The 27316-nt window shown below is 39.6% G+C and overlaps 1 protein-coding gene across 5 annotated transcripts in view; it reads right to left on the reverse strand.

Moving 5' to 3' along the window:
- The window catches only part of PRKG1 (protein kinase cGMP-dependent 1), a 1416234-nt gene that overhangs the window by 120570 nt on the left and 1268348 nt on the right, over positions 1 to 27316 (reverse strand). For all 5 annotated transcript variants that reach the window (XM_070781204.1, XM_070781203.1, XM_070781205.1 and 2 more), the window contains one exon: positions 6434 to 6508. In XM_070781204.1, the coding sequence (XP_070637305.1) occupies positions 6434 to 6508 (75 nt within the window). The remainder of the gene's footprint in view (positions 1 to 6433; positions 6509 to 27316) is intronic.

Here is a 27316-nt window from a genome sequence, read left to right on the forward strand (position 1 = left end):
TAATTATAAGGCCAGAGCGCATAATTACAAACCAACTCATCACATTTGCTAGCCTACAAGCCTGAAGTGCTTTCTCTAAATCCTTAAATCCCATCTCCATCTTGCATATTCCAAGTCCCAGACATATTGGTTTATTCCTTGAATATGTAATGTTGTCTCCTAACTTGGGGACTTTGTACATGCTGTTTGTCTGTCTAGAATACTATCAACACTTCTTGCCCAACTAATACCAGCTAATGCTTTCCTAGCCAGTACCAGCTAATTCTTCAAAATTCAGCTCAAATCTAGTTAAAACGTCACTTCCTCAGAGAAATGTTCCCGGAATAATTAATGTGTCTCTTTCCTCCACTGGACCATAGGTACCATGATGGCAAGGAGCATGGCTATTTTATTCATTGCTTTATATGTAACCTTTTGTAGGCACACAGAAAATATTGGTTAAATAAGTGAATGCATATGACAAATGGAATGAACACGAATAATGCTGTTACATAGATCAATCAACCTATCTATGTATCTACCCATCTACCAACTCATTGGAAAAGATCCTAATGTTGGCAAAGACTGAAGGCAAAAGGAGAAGAAGGTGGCAGAGGATGAGATGGTTAGATAGCATCACCGACATGAGTTTGAGCAAACTCCTGGGAGATAGTGAAGGACAGGGATGCCTGGCATGCTTCAGTCCATGGAGTCACAAAGAGCTGGACATGACTTATCTACTGAACAACATCTACTTACCTACATACCTATCTACCAAGCAATGCAGATTTAATAAACATGACCACACTCAAAGATTTATAGAGATTTTGTCATAAGAAACAGTTCCTCCATATGAAAAACAATACCATTAATCAACTGAGATCATAAATAAATGCACTCATGAATCTATACTCACATAACTATCAGACCTTCTCAACTAAAGGGCTTAGATATGAATCCCTTCAGAGCATCAGGATAGAGTTAGAGCTGGTGAGTCAACTGGCATAAGATGCTGTACTCATTTTCTATGAGTGTCATGACATATAATAATTTGGAAAGTACTGCTAGATGGGACCAGTTTGAGAGTATTTTTTGTTGTTTGGTGCCTTTTTTTTTTTTTTTTGAAGCAATGATTTAGATTGTATTTTCAAAAGCACAGTAAATTGAATCAACAAGGATACAAACTGAATCAGTTTATAATATTAGAATCCATTCACTGTGTTATCAGGTCACCACAAAAATTATGTTTAAGAACTATATATAATCATATTATAAATGCTTATAATATGCTGCTGCTAAGTCACTTCAGTTGTGTCCGACTCTTGACCCCATAGACGGCAGCCCACCAGGCTCACCCGTCCCTGGGATTCTCCAGGCAAGAATACTGGAGTGGGTTGCCATTTCCTTCTCCATTGCATGAAAGTGAAAAGTGGAAGTGAAGTCGCTCAGTTATGATAGGTGTTAAATCAAAAAAGCAGAATATAAAGTTGTAAATGACCATAAGTACAATTTTAAACACAAAGATAGTTAATAGAAGTTATACTTGATTTGTTTAGACTGTGATTTTTGCTTTTTAATCTATATCACTATGTTCTTTTAGGGTGAAAATATAAAATAGTTTAATTAAAAATAGACAGCATTATAAATAAAACACTGACTTTAATTTGCTATTTTGTTTTTCTGCTCTGTATAACCCTAATCAGGGAATATAGCTGTGGTATACATAAATCCCTCATTGAAGACCAGTTTTTATACCAAAAATTCTTATGATTATTACAATTACATATATTTCAACTTAATATATATAAGTATTTCCTTCAGAAAAAGAGATATTTTGCCTATAACTACTGAGTACAAATTCAACAATAAGCAATGATAGCTAACTTGAAAATATTTCATTTAAGAAGTAGTCTATATTCATATATCAGAAACACTTAGAATGAAATAGAATGTGTGCTTTTTTTCCTATTTGATTTTCTGCATGGTTATTTTTTAATAAGACAGGATATAAAAATGAAGATCAGTCTCTCTACCCAAACAGAGCTTTATCACAAGAAGTATCATAACCTAGAAGTAAATATTGAAAATAATTATTGAATTACATATCAGTCTCCCCACTAAACTGCAAGACCCTTACTATTAAAAAATATGTTTTATATTTGTTATGCACACTGTAAAGTACAATCCTTAACTTATCATAAGCATATTTCTAAATGTTTATTAAATGAATAAAAACACAGTCTCTAAGGAAAATAATGTAATGAAAATTCCTTTCCTTTAATGAAAATATCTTTCATCATACATGCTACTTTCTGCTCTAAATAAGATTTAATGAGCTTTACCTTCAATCTGAGGTTGTCTCATCTAATGTCTTTGTGATTATAACTTCATATTTTAAAAAGAAGAAGCCCTTAGTGGATAATTAACAGCAATTAAGATAAGCTTAAACATGCCATAAAGGTAAAGTTTCTGTCATGGATAATTGTCTTTCTAGGAAATATATCTCATGAGACAGGGCACCTATTCTGCAGTAGAATAGTTTTGTTTTGTTTTTTTTGGAGAAGAGTTTTGAGAAACATTTCCCTGGGATATTTCTTTCAAGTCAAACTTTCTGGACCAGCCATCCAAACTGAACACTTGGTATGGTTTCTCTGAAAGATATGGTCTGTTTTCTGCCACTGAATCCTGACTGTGCTAACAGCTAAGTTTCTACAACTGAGTTTCTAAATGTCTCAAGTGAATCCATCTTTACTATCAGTCTTACCTTTTTTCTTTTTACCCAAATAGGCATAGTCAATGAGACAATGCCAACAATAATTTCACATGAATAAATAACATGATCATTTTAGTTGGGTTTTATAAAATACTAATCTTATGTTTAGTGGATTTTGCACAGTCAAGGGGACCTTGAAAGAATAAAGCTTACACTGGGTAGCCAAATCGTCACCTCAGTTTTAAATGGTACAGGATTTGTGATCTATATAGAAACCCAGAGGCATTAACAAAATTACCCAGGGAATTTAGATCAATTGGAGCCTGTTCCTATCCCCTGCAGTGCTGGCAAACCTCATAAGTTCGTTAAATACAAAGTGAAGGCACAATGTACTGAAGGGAAAGAAATCCAATAGGAAGAGAAAACAGTGCTGTCACAAATAGATGTTTAAACATGTTAGTTCAACTTAAAAATCCTCCCCCGGGGAATAATTTAACAGTTTTCCTACTCTGAGTGATAAGACACCTAATTAAGAAGACACTTTGAACTTCAGAAATCTTTAGATGTTGATTATTTATTAGAAAGCTATAAAATGCTAACAGTGTAAAAAGCATTACAACATGCCATAAAGGTAAAGTTTCTGTCATGGATAATTGTCTTTCTAGGAAAGACACCTCCTCAAGTAATTATAGTTATTTCGAAGAATAAAATGCACATTATGCATCTCTCTAGAATTTAGATCAATGGTCTTAGACTTTCATTTTTCATCAAGCTATTCCCTTTTTCTAAATAATAATCAATGTTAAAGTATGTGGGTTATGCTTTCATTTGGATTTAGTATTAATTGAATAGAAAAATTCAAACTAATTTATCCTAGTTGATTTATATGCAAGTATAAATATAATGATTAATTTATAATCCATTAAATTTATACTTCAAAGAACAGCATTTAAATGTAGGTCATCATTTTATTGCCCTTTTTGAACTTTCTTTGAACTAAATGTTTCTATTTTATTAAAATGATACAGATAATTTCCAAGCTAGGTTTAATTTTACAATATGCTACTAAATTGAGACAAGTTTGCCTACATAAGATTAAAAAGTACTGTCTCAGATATAACTTGTTCTATATAATAGATCTGCAATAAATTGTCTGAACATCAAACCATCTAGCAAATACATTAAATATCCAGTGATTGCTTCTACAAATAATACCATCTACTTGTATAGCCCTTTATAATTTACCAAGTATTTTTACATATTGCCATTAATTAAATCACTAAATAACATTATAGAGGTAAAATAATGAGACTGAGAGACTGATGTTAAGACAGGACCAAAATTAGTTGGTTGGCAATAACACAGCCAGGGGTAGAACCTGAGGCTTCTAGTTCTCATTCAGAGTCATGTTTCTTTGTATTGATGGATTCTCTTCCAGTGGGAAGACCTGTTGCTACACCTATCTTCTAATTGTCTGAATCTGAATCTCAATAGATTCGCTTTCCTGCCTACCTTTAGTTAAAGCATGTGCAAGTGAACCCATAAATGCCCAGAATTAATGAGACATATACACAATTTAACCTTTGTAAGGCCAGCAGTACACTGAGAAGGATATAACTAATTCATAATTGCTTTCCCACCCCTGATCAGTTTTAAGCCAGTGACTGCCCTTGACTTTGGGTAGAATAAATAGGAAAAACATTCATTAGAGAATCTGTCTAAAATGTAACAGAGACACAGAAGTAGATCAAAGATATATTTCAGTTTAAAAGACCTTCAACTTTTTCCAGTAACTCTACAAATATTTAGATAGTTGCTCAAGTACTATTTTAGATAAACCTTAAATACTATCACTAATTGTACACATAAAACATATATAAAATGAAATGTGTGAGTATATATATACAAATATAAATATATATAAAATGATCCATAGTAACCTTATTTAAAGATACAAACTCAAGAAAAACTTTGCTGACATAAATTATAAATATGAGCGTTCATATAGCAAGAAAATGTTCCTTTAGGGATAAAGTCTAATAATAAGCAAGTTTTATAACTTTAAAACTGATAAGGAACATTAAATGACTCTCCTCTGCCATTTCAGGATGATTAATGCAAATACCAGAAACTAAAGTCTAAGTTTAGCATTCATATGTATTTTAACCTAAAGTAGAAAACCAGAAAATTCATCCCAATCAGCCACAGTACAGGAAATACTGATGACTACGTGGAGCTTGCTTAATGTTAACACTGGCTTAGTGTAGTTTCCTCAGGGAATCTTAGCAGGGGCACTGCTGGTACCTGACTACAGGATGTAAGTCTATGTCCCTCCAAAGAGCAGAGGAAACAAAAGCAAATTATATAGAGAAGAAAATGTGAATATATGTATATAGCTTTGAAAATAATAGAATTTTATTTGTCAAAATGAATTATAATAATTATTTAGTTCTAGTCCAAATTTTGAGTCTTCATAGATTCTCAAGGCAAAAGAAATTATTTTATCCTTTTTTAGGTTACTACAAGACCAATCAATCAGATTCTTCTCCTGCACCATCTAGTCACTGATATTAGTTGATTCAAACCTTCCTGTATCCTATATGATATCAAATACAAAATTGTATTTACTCAGGTTACCTTCTTGGGAGAAAGAACAGGATTATATAGATTATACTTTTTAAAAAATTAATGTAAAATTCTTGCAGAAAGTAGTCAATCTCAACTTACTTCACATTTTTGTTTAAAAAAAAAAGTAAAGCTTCGTTTTAAAGCAAATTATTCTAGTAGATAAAAATGTACTCTGTTATATAAAAATACAGTGGTATATGTACTATCTCATAACTTTATGTACTATCTCAAATCATAACAACACAAGTTGTGAAATAAAATTCATATTTTATGGCAAGACAAGAAAAATTCAAACAAAAAGTTTTCTCTGCCCTTTGGTCTCCTCTCTGTCCGCAATATGCCTTGTGTATGTGTATCGTGTAGTGACCAAACCTACCCCACGGGCAGAAATACCTGCTCAACCAGAAAGGGCAACATTCTCCCAGCAACAATAAAACAACTCCTTAAAGATAACTTTCCTACTTGAATTTTTAAGGGGTCATATGACACTTACATCTGGATTATGTCAAAAATATGTCTTTTGATGTATAGCCCTCTGTCCAAAAAAAAAAAAAAAAACTTACATTAATGGTGCTTTGACTTCTGGTGGGCAGGAACAGTTCTCAGAGCTTTCTGAGATGTTCTTGAGGGTTATAACTCAAGTTTGGCTCTAACAAAATTTTCCACTTCTTTCTTAGATCAACTGATTAGTTTTCACTGACAAAGTTCAATGTAAAGCAACAGTGTACTCACATGAGGAAATATTTCCAGCCTTATTATTTATCATGCAATTTCACAAACTGGTGAACTCAACTGCAATTCATTCAGGAAGTGTTTTCAGTGAAAGAAATAATGCATTTATAGTCAATTATTTGTACTGGATTTTAAACTAATCATTTTCCCTTCTACAGATGATCTTCCTCACCAAATTAAGGTTTCATATTTAAGGACAGACATACTAAGTAAGCATACTATGTAATAATTATCTTGAGCAGCTTGCTTATTTTCACTCATAAGTAGTTACTTTCTTTCCAACAGAATGTTGAGCTTTAAGTTCAACAAAATATTTGACCTTACGTCTATTCAAAACCATGTTTTAAAAATCAAAATTAGGGCCATCAGATTTTCACTTACTTTGCTTTAGCTTCTGCATCTTCATATGCTTTATTAGAAACATCATCTAATCCTCCAATCAAATGTTTGAAAGAGCTGTCAGAGAGGAAAAAAGCAGTGATTATGATAAATCGTCACCAAAGTGGTAACAATGACAGCATAGTCAATGACACACTGAAACAATCTGAAAGGATCTAAATAAAAATGAATTTAAACATTTAATATCAGTGCATTATTAAGAAACATATCAGATAATGATATAAACTGAGAGCAGGAAACATCTTTTAAAGTGCTGTGAGATTTTACATTTTAATTTTAAATCTCTATAATGTTAATACATGCAAATGGCTTTGCTTGCCAGTTCAGTTCAGTCACTCAGTCCTGTCCGACTCTTTGCGACCCCATGAATCACAGCACGCCAGGCCTCCTTGTCCATCACCAACTCCCGGAGTTCACTCAAACTCATGTCCATCAAGTCGGTCATGCCATCCAGCCATCTCATTCTCTGTCGTCCCTTTCTCCTCCTGCCCCCAATCCCTCCCAGCATCAGGCTTTTTTCCAATGAGTCAACTCTTTGCATGAGGTGGCCAAAGTATTGGAGTTTCAGCTTCAGCATCAGTCCTTCCAATGAACACCCAGGACTGATCTCCTTTAGGATGGACTGGTTAGATCTCCTTGCAGTCCAAGGGACTCTCAAGAGTCTTCTTCAACACATTTGTAGTGAGTATTATAAAACAAAACATGCATGAAACATGTAGGATGTTTGCTAATTTAAATCTAAATGTTGCTTTGTCATTTTTACATACACTTAAAAAAAATAACCTATAAAGAGAAACTTGACACTCTGCTTGGGGGCTGACTGGAAGGGGAAAGGAGTAGCTATTACATCAGGCCCTTGGGTAATGATCTCATCTGTGGAACAGGGTAACTAGAATGCTGGGCTAAATACACCAAGTATTTCTTTTCTTTTTTTTTCCCTTTGATGTGGTCCATTTTTATAGTCTTTGTTGAATTTGTTACAATACTGCTTCTGTTTTATCTTTTGGTTTTTTGGCTGCAAGGCATGTGGGTCTTAGCTACCCCACCAGGGATCCTGCACTGAAAGGTGAAGTCTTACCCACAAGTCCACAAGGAAAGTCTCTATACTAAGTATTTTTCATACAAAAAGGAAACAAAACACAATGACTAGACAAAAAGTCAAAGAATCAAGAATTGCATTCCATGGAGTATCAAGTTTTCTTTAACGAACATTCAGTTCAGTTCAGTTGCTCAGTCATGTCCAATTCTTTGTGACCCCATGGACTGCAGCACGCCAGGGCTCCCTGTCCATCCTCAACTCCTGGATTTCACCCAAACCCATGTGCACTGAGTCCGTGATGCCATCCAACCATCTCATCTCCTGTTGTCCCCTTCTCCTCCTGCCCTCAATCTTTCCCAGTATCAGTGTCTTTACAAATGAGTCAGCTCTTCGCATCAGGTGGCAAAGGCATTGAGTTTCAGCTTCAATATCAGTCCTTACAAAGAACACCCAGGACTGATCTCCTTTAGGATGGACTGGTTGGATCTCCTCGCAGTCCAAGGTACTTTCAAGAATCTTCTTCAATACCACAGTTCAAAAGCAAGGGAATGGCAAACTACTTCAGTACTCTTGCCTTGAGAAGCCCATGAAAGTATGAAAAGGTAAAATGAACTTATTAATGAGGGTCAAATAAATGAATGTGAATGAATGAGCAATAGGCAGCAGTCCATATAAAAGTTTCAAAAATATAATTAATGATAAATAAATGATAAATGTTATCTCCATGGTTGATAATGGTTAAAATATGATTTTGGCCATTGTTCTTTATGTGGTAAAACTGCCCATTTTCCTATTGAATATTTTAGTTATTATTAGAGAAATCCTTCTTTGAGAAACTCCTTAAAGTGAGATGGGCTTATGTTGTAAAGTAAAAGACATATCTTTAATTATGAAAAAAATGATAACATCTGATTTCCTGTTTTCATAAATAATTTGAAATTTAAACACAGAAAGTTTAAGTTATTTATCCAAAATGATAGCAGTTTAGAATTATAATCCATTTTCTCTGATACCCAATCCTTTCCTTTATAATACTTTAATATTTTAAACACAACCAAATCTAAACATTGTGAAAAGGCACTAACAGAGGAAAAAGGAGAATTAAGTGGTAAAAACAAAGAGCAAGAACTACTAAAATGTAGCTTTTTAAAAATACTGGTATACCTGTGATGGATTCATTTTGATATTTGGCAAAACTAATACAATTATGTAAAGTTTAAAAATAAAATAAAATTAAAAAAAAAACTCAGATCTATTAATACATTGTTTTCTTAAACATTTAAAATGCATAGCAATTTGAAAATTCAAATAGTTACAAAAATTCCTGTCTTCCTCCTTCAGTTCAGTTCAGTTGCTAAGTCCTGTCAGACTCTTTGTGACTCCATGAACTAGAGAACGCCAGGCCTCCCTGTCCATCACTAACTCCCAGAGTTTATTCAAACTCATGGCCATCAAGATGGTGATGCCATCCAACCATCTCATCCTCTGTTGTCCCCTTCTCCTCCCACCGTCAGTCTTTCCCAGCATCAGGGTTTTTGCCAATGAATCAGTTCTTTGCAACAGGTGGCCAAAGTATTGGAGTTTCAATTTAGCATCAGTCCTTTCAATGAATATTCAGGACTAATTTCCTTTAGGATGGACTGGATGGATCTCCTTGCTGTCAAGGGACTCTCAAGAGGCTTCTCCAACACCACAGTTTCAAAAGCATCAATTCCTTGGGACTCAGATTTGTTTACATCCAACTCTCACATCCATACACAACTATTAGAAGAATCATAGCTTTTACGAGATGGAACTTTGTTGGCAAAGTAATGGCAGCTTTTTAATATGCTGTCTAAGTTGGTCATAACTTTTCTTCCAAGGAGCAAGTGTCTTTTAATTTCATGGATGCAGTCACCATCTGCAGTGATCTTCAGTTCAGTTCAGTTCACTCACTCAGTCTTGTCTGACTCTATGACCCCATGAATCACAGCATACCAGGCCTCCCTGTCCATCACCAAATCCCGGAGTTCACACAAATTCTTGTGGATTGGGTCGGTGATGCCATCCAGCCATCTCATCCTCTGTCCTTCCCTTCTCCTCTGGCCCCCAATCCCTCCCAGCATCAGGGTCTTTTCCAATGAGTCAACTCTTCACATGAGGTGGCCAAAGTATTGGAGTTTCAGCTTCAGCATCAGTCCTTCCAATGAGCACCCAGGACTGATGTCCTTTAGGATGGACTGGTTGGATCTCCTTGCAGTCCAAGGGACTCTCAAGAGTCTTCTCCAACACCACAGTTCAAAAGCATCAATTCTTCAGTGCTCAGCTTTCTTCACAGTCCAACTCTCATATCCATACATGACCACTGGAAAAACCATAGCCTTGACTAGATGGACCTTTGTTGGCAAAGTAATGTCTCTGCTTTTGAACATGCTGTCTAGGTTGGACATAAGTTTTATTCCAAGGAGTAAGTGTCTTTTAATTTCATGGCTGCAATCACCATCTACAGTGACTTTGGAGCCCCAAAAAATGAAGTCTGACACTGTTTCCCCATCTATTTCCCATGAAGTGATGCGACCAGATGCCATGATCTTCGTTTTCTGAATGTTGAGCTTTAAGCCAACTTTTCACTCTCTTCTTTCACTTTCATCAAGAGGCTCTTTAGTTCTTCTTCACTTTCGGCCATAAGGGTGGTGTCATCTGCATATATGAGGTTATTGATATTTCTCTCAGCAATCTTGATTCCAGCTTGTGCTTCATCCTGTCCAGTATTTCTCATGATGTACCCTGGATATAAGTTAAATAAGCAGGGTGACAATATACAGCCTTGACATACTCCTTTCCTATTTGGAACAAGTCTGTTGTTCCATGTGCAGTTCTAATTGTTGTTTCCTGACCTGTATACAGGTTTCTCAGGAGGCAGGTCAGGTGATCTGGTATTCCCATCTCTTTAAGAATTTCCCACAATTTGTTGTGATCCACACCGTCAAAGGCTTTGGCATAATCAATAAAGCAGAAAGAGATGTTTTCCTGGAACTCTCTTGCTTTTTCCATGATCCAGTGGATGTTGGCAATTTGATCTCTGGTTCCTCTGCCTTTTCTAAAACCAACTTGAACAGCAGGAAGTTCACGGTTCACATATTGATGAAGCCTGGCTTGGAGAATTTTGAGCATTACTTTACTAGCGTGTGAGATGAGTGCAATTGTGCAGTAGTTTGAGCATTCTTTGGCATTTCCTTTCTTAGGGATTGGAATGAAAACTGACCTTTTCCAGTCCTGTGGCCACTGCTGAGTTTTCCAAACTTGTTGGCATATTGAGTGCAGCACTTTCATAGCATCATCTTTCAGGATTTGAAATAACTCAACTGGAATTCCATCACCTCAACTAGCTTTGATCGTAGCGATGCTTTCTAAGACCCACTTGACTTCACATTCCAGGATGTCTGGCTCTAGGTGAGTGATCACACCATCATGATTATCTGGGTCGTGAAGGTCTTTTTTGTACAGTTCTTTTGTGTATTCTTGCATTAGGTCCATACTGTTTCTGTCCTTTATCGAGCCCATTTTTTGCATGAAATATTCCCTTGGTATCTCTAATTTTCTTGAAGAGATCTCTTGTCTTTCCCATTCTGTTGTTTTCCTCTATTTCTTTGCATTGATCGCTGAGGATGGCTTTCTTATCTCTTCTGGCTATTCTTTGGAACTCTGCATTCAGATGCTTATATATTTCCTTTTCTCCTTTGCTTTTTGCTTCTCTTTTCACAGCTCTTTGTAAGGCCTCCTAAGACAGCCATTTTGCTTTTTTGCATTTCTTTTCCATGGGGATGATCTTGATCCCTGTCTCCTGTACATTGTCACGAACCTCCATCCATAGTTCATCAGATACTCTATCAGATCTAGTTCCTTAAATCTATTTCTCACTTCCACTGTATAATCATAAGGGATTTGATTTAGGTCATACCTGAGTGGTCTAGTGGATTTCCCCACTTTCTTCAATTTAAGTCTGAATTTGGCAATAAGGAGTTCATGATCTGAGCCACGGTCGGCTCCCCGTCTTGTTTTTGTTGACTGTATAGAGCTTCTCCATCTTTGACTGCAAAGAATATAATCAGTCTGATTTCAGTGTTGACCATCTGGTGATGTCCATGTGTACAGTCTTCTCTTGTGTTGTTGGAAGAGGGTGTTTGCTATGACCAGTGTGTTCTCTTGGCAAAACTCCATTAGTCTTTGCCCTGCTTCATTCCGTATTTCAAGGCCAAATTTGCCTGTTACTCCAGGTGTTTCTTGACTTCCTACTCTTGCATTCTAGTCCCCTATAATGAAAAGGACATCTTTTTTGGGTGTTAGTTCTAAAGGTCTTGTTGGTCTTCATAGAACTGTTAACTTCAGCTTCTTCAGCATTACTGGTTGGGGCATAGGCTTGGATTACCGTTGTATTGAATGGTTTGCCTTGGAAATACACAGAGATCATTCTGTCATTTTTAAGATTGCATTCAAGTACTGCGTTTTGGACTCTTTTGTTGACTATGATGGCTACTCCATTTCTTCTAAGGGATTCCTGCCCACAGTAGTAGATATAATGGTCATCTGAGTTAAATTCACCCATTCCAGTCCATTTCAGTTCGCTGATTCCTAGAATGTTGATATTCACTCTTGCCATCTCTTGTTTGACCACTTCCAATTTGCCTTGATTCATGGACCTGACATTCCAGGTTCCTATGCAATATTGCTCTTTACAGCATCAGACCTTGCTTCCATCACCAGTCACATCCACAACTGGGTCTTGCTTTTGCTTTGGCTCCATCCCTTCATTCTTTCTGGAGTTATTTCTCCACTGATCTCCAGTAGCATATTGGGCCCCTACTGACCTGGGGAGTTCCTCTTTCAGTAGCCTATCATTATGCCTTTTCATACTGTTCATGGGGTTCTCAAGGCAAGAATACTGAAGTGGTTTGCCAGTCCCTTCTCCAGTGGACCACATTCTGTCAGACCTCTCCACCATGACCTGTCTGTCTTGGGTGGCCCCACACGGCATGGCTTAGTTTCACTGAGCTAGACATGGCTGTCTAATTTGATTTCAGATCTTCATCTTCCTGGTCAGATTCCTGTCATTACATTCTATATACCAACATCTCTATTAATATATCAATTATATATGACGATGTCCCAGGTCAGGGGCGGCAGCCAAGAGCAGCTAACGCACGCCTGAGGTCAGGGCAGCGTCCAAGAGGAGCTACCCCATACCTGAGGTCAGGGCGGTGGCCAAGACAAGCTACCACACGTCTAAGGTCAGGGGCGGCGGCTGAGAGGAGCTACCACACCCCCGAGGTCATGGGAGGCAGCCCAGAAGGGCAAGGAGGGTCGAGAGGAGCTACTCCCTGTTCAAGGTCAGGAGGGGTGGCCCTGAGGAGATACCCCTCGTGCAAGGTAAGGAGCAGTGGCTGCCCTTTGCTGGAGCAGCCATGAACAGATACCCCACGTCCAAGGTAAGAGAAACCCAAGACGGTAGGTGTTGGTAGAGGGCATCAGAAGGCAGACACACTGAAACCATAATCACAGAAAACTAGCCAGTCTAATCACAGGGACCACAGCCTTGTCTAACTCAATGAAACTAAGCCACTGTACTTTGGCCGAGCTGCAGCTGGTGGTGGCATGCGGTCACGGTCAGGGCCGCCTCACTCGAGAACGTTGTTCCCAGGATGTCGAGCCTCAGGGTCAGACTAGATGGAAGATGGATCTGTCGAGGACGGATAGAGGAAGATGGGAGGACGGCTCGCCGGCCCTGGTGGCCGAGTCTTGGGGCCCGCTCCGGGGATGGCCTGGAGCCGCTGGAGTCCCAGGCGTCGCGGGACCGCCCTCGTGTGTGGGTGGCGGTGGGATCTCGCGCTGGTTTTCCTGGTGGCCCGGCCGTGTCGGTGTTTTCTGGTCCCTGGACGGTGCCCCTGGACCCCCTGTCCTGCGGCCCCTCCCTGCATGCTTGCCGGCCCCTCCCTGCAGCCGCTGCCGGCCTTTCCTCCTCGTCCCGCGCTTGCGACCGGCCGCGTTCCCTTCCCCTGTCTAGGACCGAGCCTGCCTCGCCTCACGTGGGTGTCGCCCGCAGCGGCCGTGGCGTCCCCGGCGGAGCAGTGCCCCCGAGCCCTGAGAAAGGGGGCGGGGCGGAGAGCCTTGCGCGTGTGAGGGCCGTGGTGGCCGCGGCTATGCGGTGGGAGAGTGTTCTCCCGGCCGGCTGCGGCTCTGGGTGTGTCAGTGGCGGTGGGAGCGAGCCCCGTGAGGGGGTGGGGGCGCCAGTCCGTCGTCCCGGGTGTCCCGCTGGACCGCCCCTGTGCTGGGAGGCCTCTGGCGGTGAGATCCCGCGGTGGGCCCTGGCGGCCGACTCGCGTCCCCCAGGTCGCTTTGAGCCATTCCCCTCGCAGTGGTGCGCGGCCACTCCACCTCCACCGCCGGTTCCTTGGTGTTGGCCTCGTGTGACCGCGGCCCGTCGGTGCCCCTCTCCGTTTTTCCGTCCCCCTCAGTCCGCTCCCCGTCTGCTGCTCCCCGGGGCCGCGCCCTAGTGTGTCTGGCTTCCTGGGCCCGCCGCGGCCCCGGTCCTTTGCCCATTTCGCCGGCGCCTGTTCGCCGCTGCAGCCGTTGCATGCTGGACGAAGGGGCGCGCCCGTGACCCCCGCCGCGCCCCCGCTCCGGTGCGCTCGCCCTAGCGCGGGTGGGGTCCCCGGTCTGCCGCCCGCGGGCCGGTCGCGGGTGGACAGATGGACGCCGAGGGCGCGGGTCTGCCATGCACGGTGTGGCCTGGGCGGGCTCGCGACGGGGGAGGTGGGGGGACGGTGTGGAGGAGGGGGGCCCGCCGCCCTCCTCCTCGACCCTCATGGACCTAGACTGTGTGCGCGATTGGGCATCCTCGCTGAGGGCGGGAGGCGGCGGTCGGGTTTCCCGGCCCAGTGAGCGCCTTCCCGAGGCCCCTCTCCAGGCTGCCTCACCTTGGGGGTCTTCCTGCTCGCCGCCCAGAACCCGACGCATCCAGGGCCTATCCCCCTGCTCCCAGCACAACCGGCTCCTCGTGCTCGCTCCGCTCAGCGGACTTCCCTGGTGGCTCAGATGGTAAAGCATCTGTCTACAATGTGGGAGACCTGGGTTCGAGCCCTGGGTTGGGACGATCCCCTGGAGAAGGAAATGGCAATCCACTCCAGTACCCTTGCCTGGAAAATCCCATGGACAGAGGAGCCTGGTAGGCTACAGTCTATGGGGTCACAAAGTGTCGGACAGGACTGGGCAACTTCACTTTCAAATAGCAGGGAAGGGAACACAGCTCCACCCATCCATAGAAAATTGGATTAAAGATTTACTGAGCGTGGCCCCACCCATCAGAACAAGACCCAGTTTCCCCCTGTCAGTCTTTCCCATCCCCCTGTCAGTCTCTCCCATCAGGAAGCTTCCATGAGCCTCTTACCCTTCCATCTGCCCTCTGATGAGAGGGCAGACAGACTGAAAACCACAGTCACAGAAAACTAACCAATTTGATCACCTGGATCACAACCTTGTCTAACTCAATGAAACTATGAGCCATGCCATGTAGAGCCACCCAAGACGGATGGGTCATGGTGGACCGCTCTGACAAAACGCGGTCCACTGGAGAAGGGCATGGCAAAACACCTCAGTTATTCTTGCCCTGAGAACCCCGTGAACAGTATGAAGAGGCAGAAAGACAGGACAATGAAAGATGAACTCCCCAGGTCAGTAGGTGCCCAATATACTACTGGATATCAGTGGAGAAATAACTCCAGAAAGAATGAAGGGATGGAGCCAAACAAAAACAACACCCAGTTGTGGATGGGACTTGTGATAGAAGCAAAGTCCAATGCTGTAAAGAGCAATATTGCATAGGAACCTGGAATGCCAGGTCCATGAATCAAGGCAAGTTGAAAGTGGTCAAACAGGAGATGGCAAGAGTGAATGTCAACATTCTAGGAATCAGCGAACTAAAATGGACTGGAATGGGTGAATTTAACTCAGATGACCATTATATCTACTACTATGCACAGAAATCCTTTAGAAGAAATGGAGTAGCCATTAGAGTCAACAAGAGAGTCTGAAATGCAGTACTTGGATGCAATCTCAAAAACGACAGAATGATTTCTGTCCGTTTCCAAGGCAAACCATTCAATGTCACGGTAATCCAAGTCTATGCTCCAACCAGTAATGATGAAGAAGCTGAAATTGAACAGTTCTATGAAGACCAACAAGACCTTCTAGCACTAACACCCAAAACAGATGTCCTTTTCATTATAGGGGACTGGAATGCAAAAGTAAGAAGTCAAGAAACACCTCGAGTAATAGGCAAATTTGGCCTTGGAACACAGAATGAAGAAGGGCAAGGGCTAATAGAGTTTTGCCATGAAAACACATTGGTCATAGCAAACATCCTCTTCCAACAACATAAGAGAAGTCTCTATACATGGACATCACCAGATGGTCAACACCGAAATCAGGTTGATTATATACTTTGCGGCCAAAATGGAGAAGCTCTATACAGTTAGCCCTTGGTTAAAAATATAAATTTTCTATGGTGCTAATAATCCAATATTTATGATTTTTTTTTTACTGCTAGATAAAACAAAGTGAAGGGAAATGACATGCACTTACAAAAGGCCCCTATATTGATAGGACAGAAAATTATTTTTGAAGTAAATTCCCTCTAACTGAGGAAAACACTTTATTTAATGTGTAAGTGATTTTTTTTTATTATGGAAAAGTTTTTTAAATGAGAGAAGAAATTAAAATATCACTAAGAGTTCTCTTACCACAAATGACTAATAGGGACATCTTTATGTATTGATAACTTTTTTTTTTTCCTGCATAGCTTTATTTTTGTTTATAGAGATGCAAGCATAAAATAGCTATGATTAAATATGGTTTATTATTTTGACTTTAAACCTACTATTATAACATAAGCAAATGTGTTTATTCTTTAAAATTCCATAAGCAATATTTTCACAAAATAATAGGCCATTACACGTATACACATGATAGAATATCTATGTGTCCATCTATACACAGAAGCACAGACACCCAAAGACATACACACTCACATACACATAGAGATGAAGGAGTAGTCATGGCAACACTCTATAAAAAACATTTACATTTATACTCTCAATTAGAGATTAAACATATGGAATTTCTTTTCAAAATAAAAATATTCAGAAGTATAATCTTGACTTTATAATTGTATATGCTCCTTATAAATAATCTTTACTTAGAAAGCAATCCTGTCCAAATAATATTTTTTGAAACATGAGACAAATACATTCTGCTAATATTCTAAGTCTCCTAAAACAATAAGTTAACCAGTATAGCTAACTAGAAGTTTAAGAAAATGTAGAATTTTTGAGCAATATTAATAAGCTCCAAATACCTGTCTCTGTATCTCTGCACTGATCAATGAATAATTTAGGACATCTTGATAAACATAATTGATGGCATTACAGAATTTAGCATTCCTGGTGCAAGTCTGAAGTAACTAGTGTTTCATGGCTCCCTCTCACAGACACTCTGTAGGAACACCTGCCACCTGTATGGACCCTCATCAAACAAACATTTGAAACAATTTTGATATCACATGCCTTTTTAAATATTTACTTGGGTCTTAGGACATTTCTTGACTACAAAAGGAAAAGACTTTAGTTGTTCTAATCAGAATGGGATTATAATGAAAAGTTTTGGAAACACTAACGACTGGGTGAGCAGAAACTATAACATTATCAATTATAACAAATATAAGAGACTGGAGGAAAATCATTCAATTCTCTTTTAAAAAACAAACTCACAATTCATGTATGAGTTATATTTTAGGATTATAGAATAAAATAGTCAACCTCACATATACTCTGAGACATAACTTCAGAATAAATGTAGAGAACATTAATGAGCAAAAACTTTAATTCCGGGAATTTCAACAGCAAATCTTATTGTATACAACTAAGTATGAAACACTTTTCTGCTAATTTTCTTGGGATGTAAAATCAAACTTTAACAAATCCTGACCAAACTTTTTGAAGGAAGTGGATAACATGTGATTAAGTGTTAATCACTCAGTTGTGCCCGACTCTTTGCGACCCCATGGACTGCAGCCCACCAGGCTCCTCTGTCCATGAGATTTTTCCAGGCAGGATACTGGAGTGGGTTGCCATTTCCTTCTCCAGGAGATCTTCCCAATCCAGGGATTGAACCCAGGTCTCCTGCACTGCAGGGAGATTCTTTACCGAGTGAGCTACGAGGGAAGCCCCAACATGTGATTAGTTTAGTGTACTGAGGCAGAAAGAGCAGATGGGAAATCCCTCTTATGCTTAATGTTATAGTTTAAACATCCTTGCAAGGAAGGGGTGGAAAAGAAAGAGGAAGTAAAAAGGAAGGAAGGAGAGAAAAATGGATTAAAGAAAGGAGGAGGGAGAAAAGGAAGAAAGAAAAGGAGAAGGGAAGGGGGAAAATTATGACTCTTTCACATCAAGAATGGTATTTATAGAATTTCTTTTTAAGAAATATCAGTTATACTTTTCTAAGGATTCATTCATTTCTTCTAAGTTATCCATTTTATTGCCATATAGTTGCTGATAGTAGTCTCTTATGATCCTTTGTATTTCTGTGTTGTCTGTTGTGATCTCTCCATTTTCATTTCTAGTTTTGTTGATTTGATTCTTCTCCCTTTTTTTCTTGATAAAGTCTGGCTAATGGTTTGTCTATTTTATTTATCTTCTCAAAGAACAAGCTTTTAGTTTTCTTGATTTTTGGCATAGTCTACTTTGTTTCTTTTTCATTTATTTCTGCTCTAATTTTTATTATTTCTTTCCTTCTACTAACCCTGGGGTTCTTCATTTCTTCTTTTTCTAGTTGCTTTAGGTGTAAAGTTAAGTTCTTTATTTGATTTTTCTCTTGTTTCTTGAAGTAAGCTTGTATTGCTATGAACCTTCCCCTTGGCACTGCTTTCACTGAATCCCATAGGTTTTGGGCTATCGTGTTTAACTGAACCAGAAAGAAATAGAAAATCTTAACGGACCTGTCACAAGCACAGAAATCAAAACTTTAATCAAAAATCTTCCAACAAACAAAAGTCCAGGACCAGATGGCTTCACAGGTGAATTCTGCCAAAAATTTAGAGAAGAGCTAACACCTATCCTACTCAAACTCTTCCATAAAATTGCAGAGGAGGGTAAACTCCCAAACTCGTTCTATGAGGCCACCATCACCCTAATACCAAAACCAGACAAAGATGCCACACAAGAAAACTACAGGTTAATATCAATGATGAACATAGATGCAAAAATCCTCAACAAATTCTAGCAAACACAATCCAACAACATATTAAAAAGATCATACATCATGACCAAGTGGGCTTTATCCCAGGGATGCAAGGATTCTTCAATATTCACAAATCAATCAATGTGATACACCACATTAACAAATGGAAAGATAACCATATGATTATCTCAATAGATGCAGAGAAAGCCTTTGACAAAATTCAACAGCTATTTATGATAAAAAAAAAAAAAAAATCTCCAGAAAGGAGGCATAGAAGGAACATACCTCAGCATAATAAAAGCCATATATGATAAACCCATAGCAAACATTATCCTCAATGGTGAAAAATTGAAAGCATTTCCCCTAAAGTCAGAAACAAAACAAGGGTGCCCACTCTCACCAATGCTATTCAGCATAGTTTTGGAAGTTTTAGCCACAGCAACCAGAGAAGAAAAAGAAATAAAAGGAATCCAGATGGGAAAAGAAGAAGTAAAACTCTTAGTTTCCAGATGACATGATCCTCTACATAAAAAGCCCTAGAGACACCACCCAAAAATTACTAGAGCTAACCAATGAATATAGAAAAGCTACAGGATATAAAATTAATACACAGAAATCCCTTGCATTCCTATACACTAACAATGAAAAAACAGAAATTAAGGAAACAATTCCATTCACCACTGTGATGAAAAGAATAAAATACTTAGAAATAAATCTACCTAAAGAAACAAAGACCTATATATACAAAATGATAAAACACTGATGAAAGAAATTAAAAAATGACACAGATGGAGAAATATACCACGTTCATGTGTTCGAAGAATCAACATAGTGAAAAAGAGTATACTACCCAAAGCAATCTACAGAGTCAATGCAATCCCTATCAAGCCACCAATGGTATTTTTCACAGAACTGGAACAAATAATTTCACAATTTGTATGGAAATACAAAAAACCTCAAATGGCCAAAGCAATCTTGAGAAAGAAGAATGGAACTGGAGGAATCAACCTACCTGACTTCAGACTATACTATAAGCTACAGTCATCAAGACAATATGGTACTGGTACAAAGACAGAAATATAGATCAATGGGGCAAAACAGAAAGCCCAGTGATAAATCCATGCAACTATGGACATCTTATCTTTGACAAAGGAGGCAAAAATATACAGTGGAGAAAAGACAATCTCTTTAACAAGTGGTTCTGGGAAAACTGGTCAACCACATGTAAAAGAATGAAACTAGAACACTTTCTAACACTGAATACTAAAAAAACTCAAAATAGATTAAAGATCTAAATGTAAGACCAAAAACTATAAAACTCCTAGACGAAACCATAGGTAAAACACTCTCTGACATAAATCACAGCAAGATCCTCTATGACCCACCTCCCAGAGTAATGGAAATAAAAGCAAAAATAAACAAATGGGATCTAATTAAACTTAAAAGCTTTTGCACAACAAAGAAAGCTATAAGTAAGGTGAAAAGACAGCCTTCAGAATGGGAGAAAAAAATAGCAAATGAGATAACTGACAAAGAATTAATCTCAAAAATATATAAGTAGCTCATGCAGCTCAACTCCAGAAAAATAAATGACCCAATCAAAAAATGGGCCAAAGAACTAAACAGACATGTCTCCTAAAGAAGACATACAGATGGTTAACAAACACATGAAAGGATGCTCAACATCACTCATTATCAGAGAGATGCAAATCAAAACCACAGGTACCATCTTACACCAAACAGAGTGGCTGCTCTCAAAGAGTCTACAAACAATAAATGCTGGAGACGGTGTGGAGAAAAGGGAACCCTCTTACACTGTTGGTGGGAATGCAAATTGGTACAGCCACTATGGAGAACAGTGTGGTAATTCCTTAAAAAACTGGAAATAGAAGTGCCATATGACCCACCAATCCCACTGCTGGGCAAACACACTGTGGAAACCAGAATTGAAAGAGACACGTGTACCCCAATGTTCATCGCAGCACTGTTTATAAAACCTAGGATATGGAAGCAATGTAGATGTCCATCAACAGATGAACAGATAAGAAAGCTGTGGTACATATATACAATGGAATATTACTCAGCTATTAAAAAGAACACATTTGAATCAGTTCTACTGAGGTGGATGAAACTGGAGCCTATTATACAGAGTGAAGTAAGTCAGAAAGAAAAACATCAATACAGTACATGGAATGGGTGAATTTAACTCAGGTGACCATTACATCTACTACTGCAGGCAGGAACTCCTCAGAAGAAATGGAGTAGCCATCATGCTCAAAGAGTCCAAAATGCAGTACTTGGATGAAATCTCAAAAACGAAGAATGATCTCTGTTCGTTTGCAAGGCAAACCATTCAATATCACAGTAATCCAAGTCTATGCCCCAATCAGTAATGCTGAAGAAGCTGAATTTGAACGGTTCTATGAAGACCTACAAGACCTTTTAGAACTAACACCCCAAAAAGATGTCCTTTTCATTATAGGGGACTGGAATACAAAAGTAGGAGGTCAAGAAACACCTGGAGTAACAGGCAAATTTGGCCTTGGAATACGGAATGAAGCAGGGCACAGACTAATAGAGTTTTGCCAAGAAAATGCACTGGTCAGAGCAAACACCCTCTTCCAACAACACAAGAGAAGACTCTATACATGGACATCACCAGATGGTCAACACCGAAATCAGATTGATTATATTCTTTGCAGCCAAATGGAGAAACTCTATACAGTCAGCAAAAGCAAGACCAGGAGCTGACTGTGGCTCAGATCATGAACTCCTTATTGCCAAATTCAGACTGAAATTGAAGAAAGTAGGGAAAACCACTAGACCATTCAGGTATGACCTAAACCAAATCCCTTATGATTATACAGTGGAAGTGAGAAATAGATTTAAGGGATTAGATCTGATAGACAGAATACTGATGAACTATGGACTGAGGTTTGTGAAACTGTACAGGAGACAGGGATCAAGACCATCCCCATGGAAAAGAAATGCAAAAAAGCAAAATGGCTGTCTGGGGAGGCCTTACAAATAGCTGTGAAAAGAAGAGAAGCAAAAAGCAAAGGAGAAAAGGAAAGATACAAGCATCTGAATGCAGAGTCCAAAGAATAGCAAGAAGAGATAAGAAAGCCTTCTTCAGCGATCAATGCAAAAAAATAGAGGAAAACAACAGAATGGGAAAGACTAGAGATCTCTTCAAGAAAATTAGAGATACCAAGGGAACATTTCATGCAAAGATGGGCTCGATAAAGGACAAAAATGGTATGGACCTAACAGAAGCAGAAGATATTAAGAAGAGATGGCAAGAACACACAGAAGAACTGTACAAAAAAGATCTTCACAACCCAGATAATCACGATGGTGTGATCACTGACCTAGAGCCAGACATCCTGGAATGTGAAGTCAAGTGGGCTTTAGAAAGCATCACTATGAACAAAGCTAGTGGAGGTGATGGAATTCCAGTTGAGCTATTTCAATTCTGAAAGATGATGCTGGGCAAACACACTGTGAAAGTGCTGCACTCAATATGCCAGCAAATTTGGAAAACTCAGCAGTGGTCACAGGACTGGAAAAGGTCAGTTTTCATTCCAATCCCAAAGAACGGTAATGCCAAAGAATGCTCAAACTACCACACAATTGTACTCATCTCACACGCTAGTAAAGTAATTCTCAAAATTCTCCAAGCCAGGCTTCTGCAATATGTGAACCATGAAATTCTGACATTCAAGCTGGTTTTAGAAAAGGCAGAGGAACCAGGGACCAAATTGCCAACATCCGCTGGATCATGGAAAAAGCAAGAGAGTTCCAGAAAAACATCTCTTTCTGCTTTATTGACTATGCCAAAGCCTTTGACTGTGTGGATCACAATAAACTGTGGGAAATTCTGAAAGAGATGGGAATACCAGACCACCTGACCTGCCTCTTGAGAAATCTGTATGCAGGTCAGGAAGCAACAGTTAGAACTGGACATGGAACAACAGACTGCTTCCAAATAGGAAAAGGAGTATGTCAAGGCTGTATATTGTCACCCCGTTTATTTAACTTATATGCAGAGTACATCATGAGAAACGCTGGACTGGAAGAAACACAAGCTGGAATCAAGATTGCCGGGAGAAATATCAATAACCTCAGATATGCAGATGACACCACCCTTATGGCAGAAAGTGAAGAGGAACTAAAAAGCCTCTTGATGAAAGTGAAAGTGGAGAGTGAAAAAGTTGGCTTCAAGTTCAACATTCAGAAAACGAAGACCATGGCATCCGGTCCCATTACTTCATGGGAAATAGATGGGGAAACAGTGGAAACAGTGGCTGACTTTATTTTTGGGGCTCCAAAATCACTGCAGATGGTGACTGCAGCCATGAAATTAAGACGCTTACTCCTTGGAAGGAAAGTTATGACCAACCTAGATAGCATATTCAAAAGCAGAGACATTACTTTGCCAACAAAGGTCTATCTAGTCAAGGCTGTGGATTTTCCTGTGGTCATGTATGGATGTGAGAGCTGGACTGTGAAGAAGGCTGAGCGCTGAAGAATTGATGCTTTTGAACTGTGGTGTTGGAGAAGACTCTTGAGAGTCCCTTGGACTGCAAGGAGATCCAACCAGTCCATTCTGAAGAAGATCAGCCCTGGGTGTTCTTTGGAAGGAATGATGCTAAAGCTGAAATTCCAGTACTTTGGACACCTCATGCGAAGAGTTGACTCATTGGAAAAGACTCTGATGCTGGGAGGGATTGGGGACAGGAGGAGAAGGGGACGACAGAGGATGAGATGGCTGGATGGCATCACTGACTCGATGCACGTGAGTCTGAGTGAACTCTGGGAGTTGGTGATGGACAGGGAGGCCTGCCATGCTGCGATTCATGGGGACGCAAAGATTCGGACACGAATGAGCGACTGAACTGAACTGAACTAAACACATACATATTTGAATTAGAAAGATGGTAATGGCAGTCCTATACACAAAACAGCCAAAGAGACACAGATATAAAGAACAGAATTTTGGACTCTGTTGGAGAAGGTAAGGGTGGGATGATTTGAGAGAATAGCACTGAAACATGTATATTATTACCATATATGAAATTGATGACCAGTCCAAGTTCGATGCATGAAACAGGGCACTCAAAGCCTGTGCAGTGGGACAACTCAGAGGGATGGGATGGGGAGGGGAGATGGGAGGGGGGTTCGGAATGGGGGACACATGTGCACCAATGGTTGAGTCACACCAATGTATGGCAAAACTCACCACAATATTGTAAAGTAATTAGCCTCCAACTAAAATAAATAAATTAATTTAAAAAAGAAATATCAATTAAAAGGGCTGGGTTTCTCATTCCAGGAAGTTTGTCTGTTTTAGAACATTATAGTTACAGTAACTCAGTGGGTAATAATTTCAGCTATTAGGATGTTTTCATTATTAAGCCAAATATGCTTGTGAAGGGAGCTGATTACTCAGTGGTATGTCTAAAAAGTCTATAATTTTATTTCTCTGTTGTGATATGAGGAGACTTCATCGAGAGAGTAACAGGCTATGATAGTAATAGAAAGGCAGTTCAAACATCAGAGATCAGCATTACCATGCTGCTAAAAACCAATAGCATTTTTATTTAATTTTATGGTTTACAAAGAACTTTTTATATTCATACATCATGTATGCATTCAACAATATATAGTAGTTAATTTAGTCTTCATGATCTCCTATCACCAATTAAACTATGTTGTTTAGAAATCTTGTATAAAAGTATTTAAAATAGAATTTTTTCAAATTCAAAATAGGATGGGAGAAAATCTCCAAACTTCTTTAGAACATTTTTTCTTGATTACATTCAAGGTGATAATCTATTCTTAATGATTAAAGATTAAAACAAAATAAGTCAAAAGTAAAATCTTAAAACCAGAAACTATTGCAAACACTTCAATAGTACTAAGCAAAATGTCTGTCAAACATTATTTGTGCTCTCTTAATTTGACAAGTATATATGAGTATAGCCCATTAGATTTTTGTAACATGGATCTTTGATAAATCCTTTAAAACATGTTTATTAAAAGAAAATTTTAATTTAGCCCTCCAACTGGGACACCTGTTACTAAGTCTAAGATTTTAGAAGCATCTTTCATTATTTTATTTCTTTTATTGAAAAAAATCTAATAATTCACTTTGTGACTTCAGGTAAAATCTCTTGTGTTTGTTATGTTATTTTTGTTTAACTAGAAGTTGTAATTATTAGTGGTTTATGCTAGCAAGTAACATATGAATACATTTCTTCAGAGGGATCATGAGCCCCAAATACAATAAAACTAAACAACTTCTACATTTATTTTCAATTATCCACCCCTCCATTCATCCACCCCTCTATTCATCCAGACACACATACAAACTTAGGCAATGCCGACAATCCATGAAGAACAACTCAAGCTACTGTGGATTATACAAAGAGAATAAGAAACACCTGAAAGGAATTTACAGGTGCTTGAGAAGACTCTTGAGAGTCCCTTGGACAGCAAGGAGTTAAAACCAGTCGATCCTAAAAGAAATCAATTCTAAACATTCATTGAGAGGACCGATGCTGAACCTGAAGCTCCAATACTTTGGCCACCTGATGTGAAGAGCTGACTCATTAGAAAAGACCCTGATGCTGAGAAAGATTGAGGGCAGGAGGAGAAGGGGGCAACAGAAGATGAGATAGTTGGATGGCATCACTGACTCAATGGACATGAGTTTGAGTAAACTCCAGGAGTTGGTGATGGACAGGGAAGCCTGGTGTGATGCAGTCCATGGGATTGCAAAGAGTCGGACAAGACTTAGCAATGACTGAACAACAACAACCTCTCATGTATGGTAGTTCAGTTCAATTCAGTTCAGTCGCTCAGTCCTGTCCGACTCTTAGCGTCCCCATGAATCGCAGCACGCAAGGCCTCCCTGTCCATCACCAACTCCAGGAGTTCACTCAGACTCACGTCCATCGAGTCAGTGGTGCCATCCAGCCATCTCATCCTCTGTTGTCCCCTTCTCCTCCTGCCCCCAATCCCTCCCAGCATCAGGGTCTTTTCCAACGAGTCAACTCTTTGCATGAGGTGGCCAAAGTACTGGAGTTTCAGCTTTAGCATCATTCCTTCCAAAGAACACCCAGGGCTGATCTCGTTCAGAATGGACTGGTTGGATCTCCTTGCAGTCCAAGGGACTCTCAAGAGTCTTCTCCAACACCACAGTTCAAAAGCATCAATTCTTCGGCGCTCAGCCTTCTTCACAGTCCAACTCTCACATCCATACACGACCACAGGAAAAACCATAGCCTTGACTAGATGGACCTTGTTGGCAAAGTAATGTCTCTGCTTTTGAATATGCTATCTAGGTTGGTCATAACTTTCCTTCCAAGGAGGAACTGTCTTTTAATTTCATGGCTGCAGTCACCATCTGCAGTGATTTTGGAGCCCCAAAAATAAAGTCTGACACTGTTTCCACTGTTTCCCCATCTATTTACCATGAAGTGATGGGACTGGATGCCACAATCTTATTTTTCTGAATGTTGAGCTTGAAGCCAACTTTTTCACTCTCCACTTTCACTTTCATCAAGAGGCTTTTAGTTCCTCTTCACTTTCTGCCATAAGAGTGGTGTCATATGCATATCTGAGGTTATTGGTATTTCTCCTGGCAATCTTGATTCCAACTTGTGTTTCTTCCAGTCCAGCGTTTCTCGTGATGTACTCTGCATAGAAGTTAAATAAGCAGGGTGACAATATACAGCCTTGACATACTCCTTTTCCTATTTGGAACCAGTCTGTTGTTCCATGTCCAGTTTTAACTGTTGCTTCCTGACATGCATACAGATTTCTCAAGAGGCAGGTCAGGTGGTCTGGTATTCCCATCTCTTTCAGAATTTCCCACAGTTTATTGTGATCCACACAGTCAAAGGCTTTGGCATAGTCAATAAAGCAGAAAGAGATGTTTTCCTGGAACTCTCTTGCTTTTTTCATGATCCAGTGGATGTTGGCAATTTGGTCTCTGGTTCCTCTGCCTTTTCTAAAACCAGCTTGAACATCAGGAAGTTCACGGTTCACATATTGCTGAAGCCTGGCTTGGAGAATTTTGAGAATTACTTTACTAGCGTGTGAGATGAGTACAATTGTGTGGTAGTTTGAGCATTCTTTGGCATTGCCTTTCTTTGGGATTGAAATGAAAACTGACCTTTTCCAGTCCTGTGACCACTGCTGAGTTTTCCAAATTTGCTGGCATATTGAGTGCAACACTTTTACAGCATCATCTTTCAGGATTTGAAATAGCTCAACTGGAGTTCCATCACCTCCACTAGCTTTGTCCGTAGTGATGCTTTCTAAGGCCCACTTGACTTCACATTCCAGGATGTCTGGCTCTAGGTGAGTGATCACACCATTGTGATTATCTGGGTTGTGAAGATCTTTTTTGTACAGTTCTTCTGTGTATTCTTGCCACCTCTTCTTAATATCTTCTGCTTCTGTTAGGTCCATACCATTTCTGTGCTTTATCGAGCCCATCTTTGCATGAAATATTCCTTTGGTATCTCTAATTTTCTTGAAGAGATCTC

Source organism: Bos indicus, chromosome 26, assembly GCF_029378745.1.
Source record: "Bos indicus isolate NIAB-ARS_2022 breed Sahiwal x Tharparkar chromosome 26, NIAB-ARS_B.indTharparkar_mat_pri_1.0, whole genome shotgun sequence".
NCBI classification, from domain to species: domain Eukaryota; kingdom Metazoa; phylum Chordata; class Mammalia; order Artiodactyla; family Bovidae; genus Bos; species Bos indicus.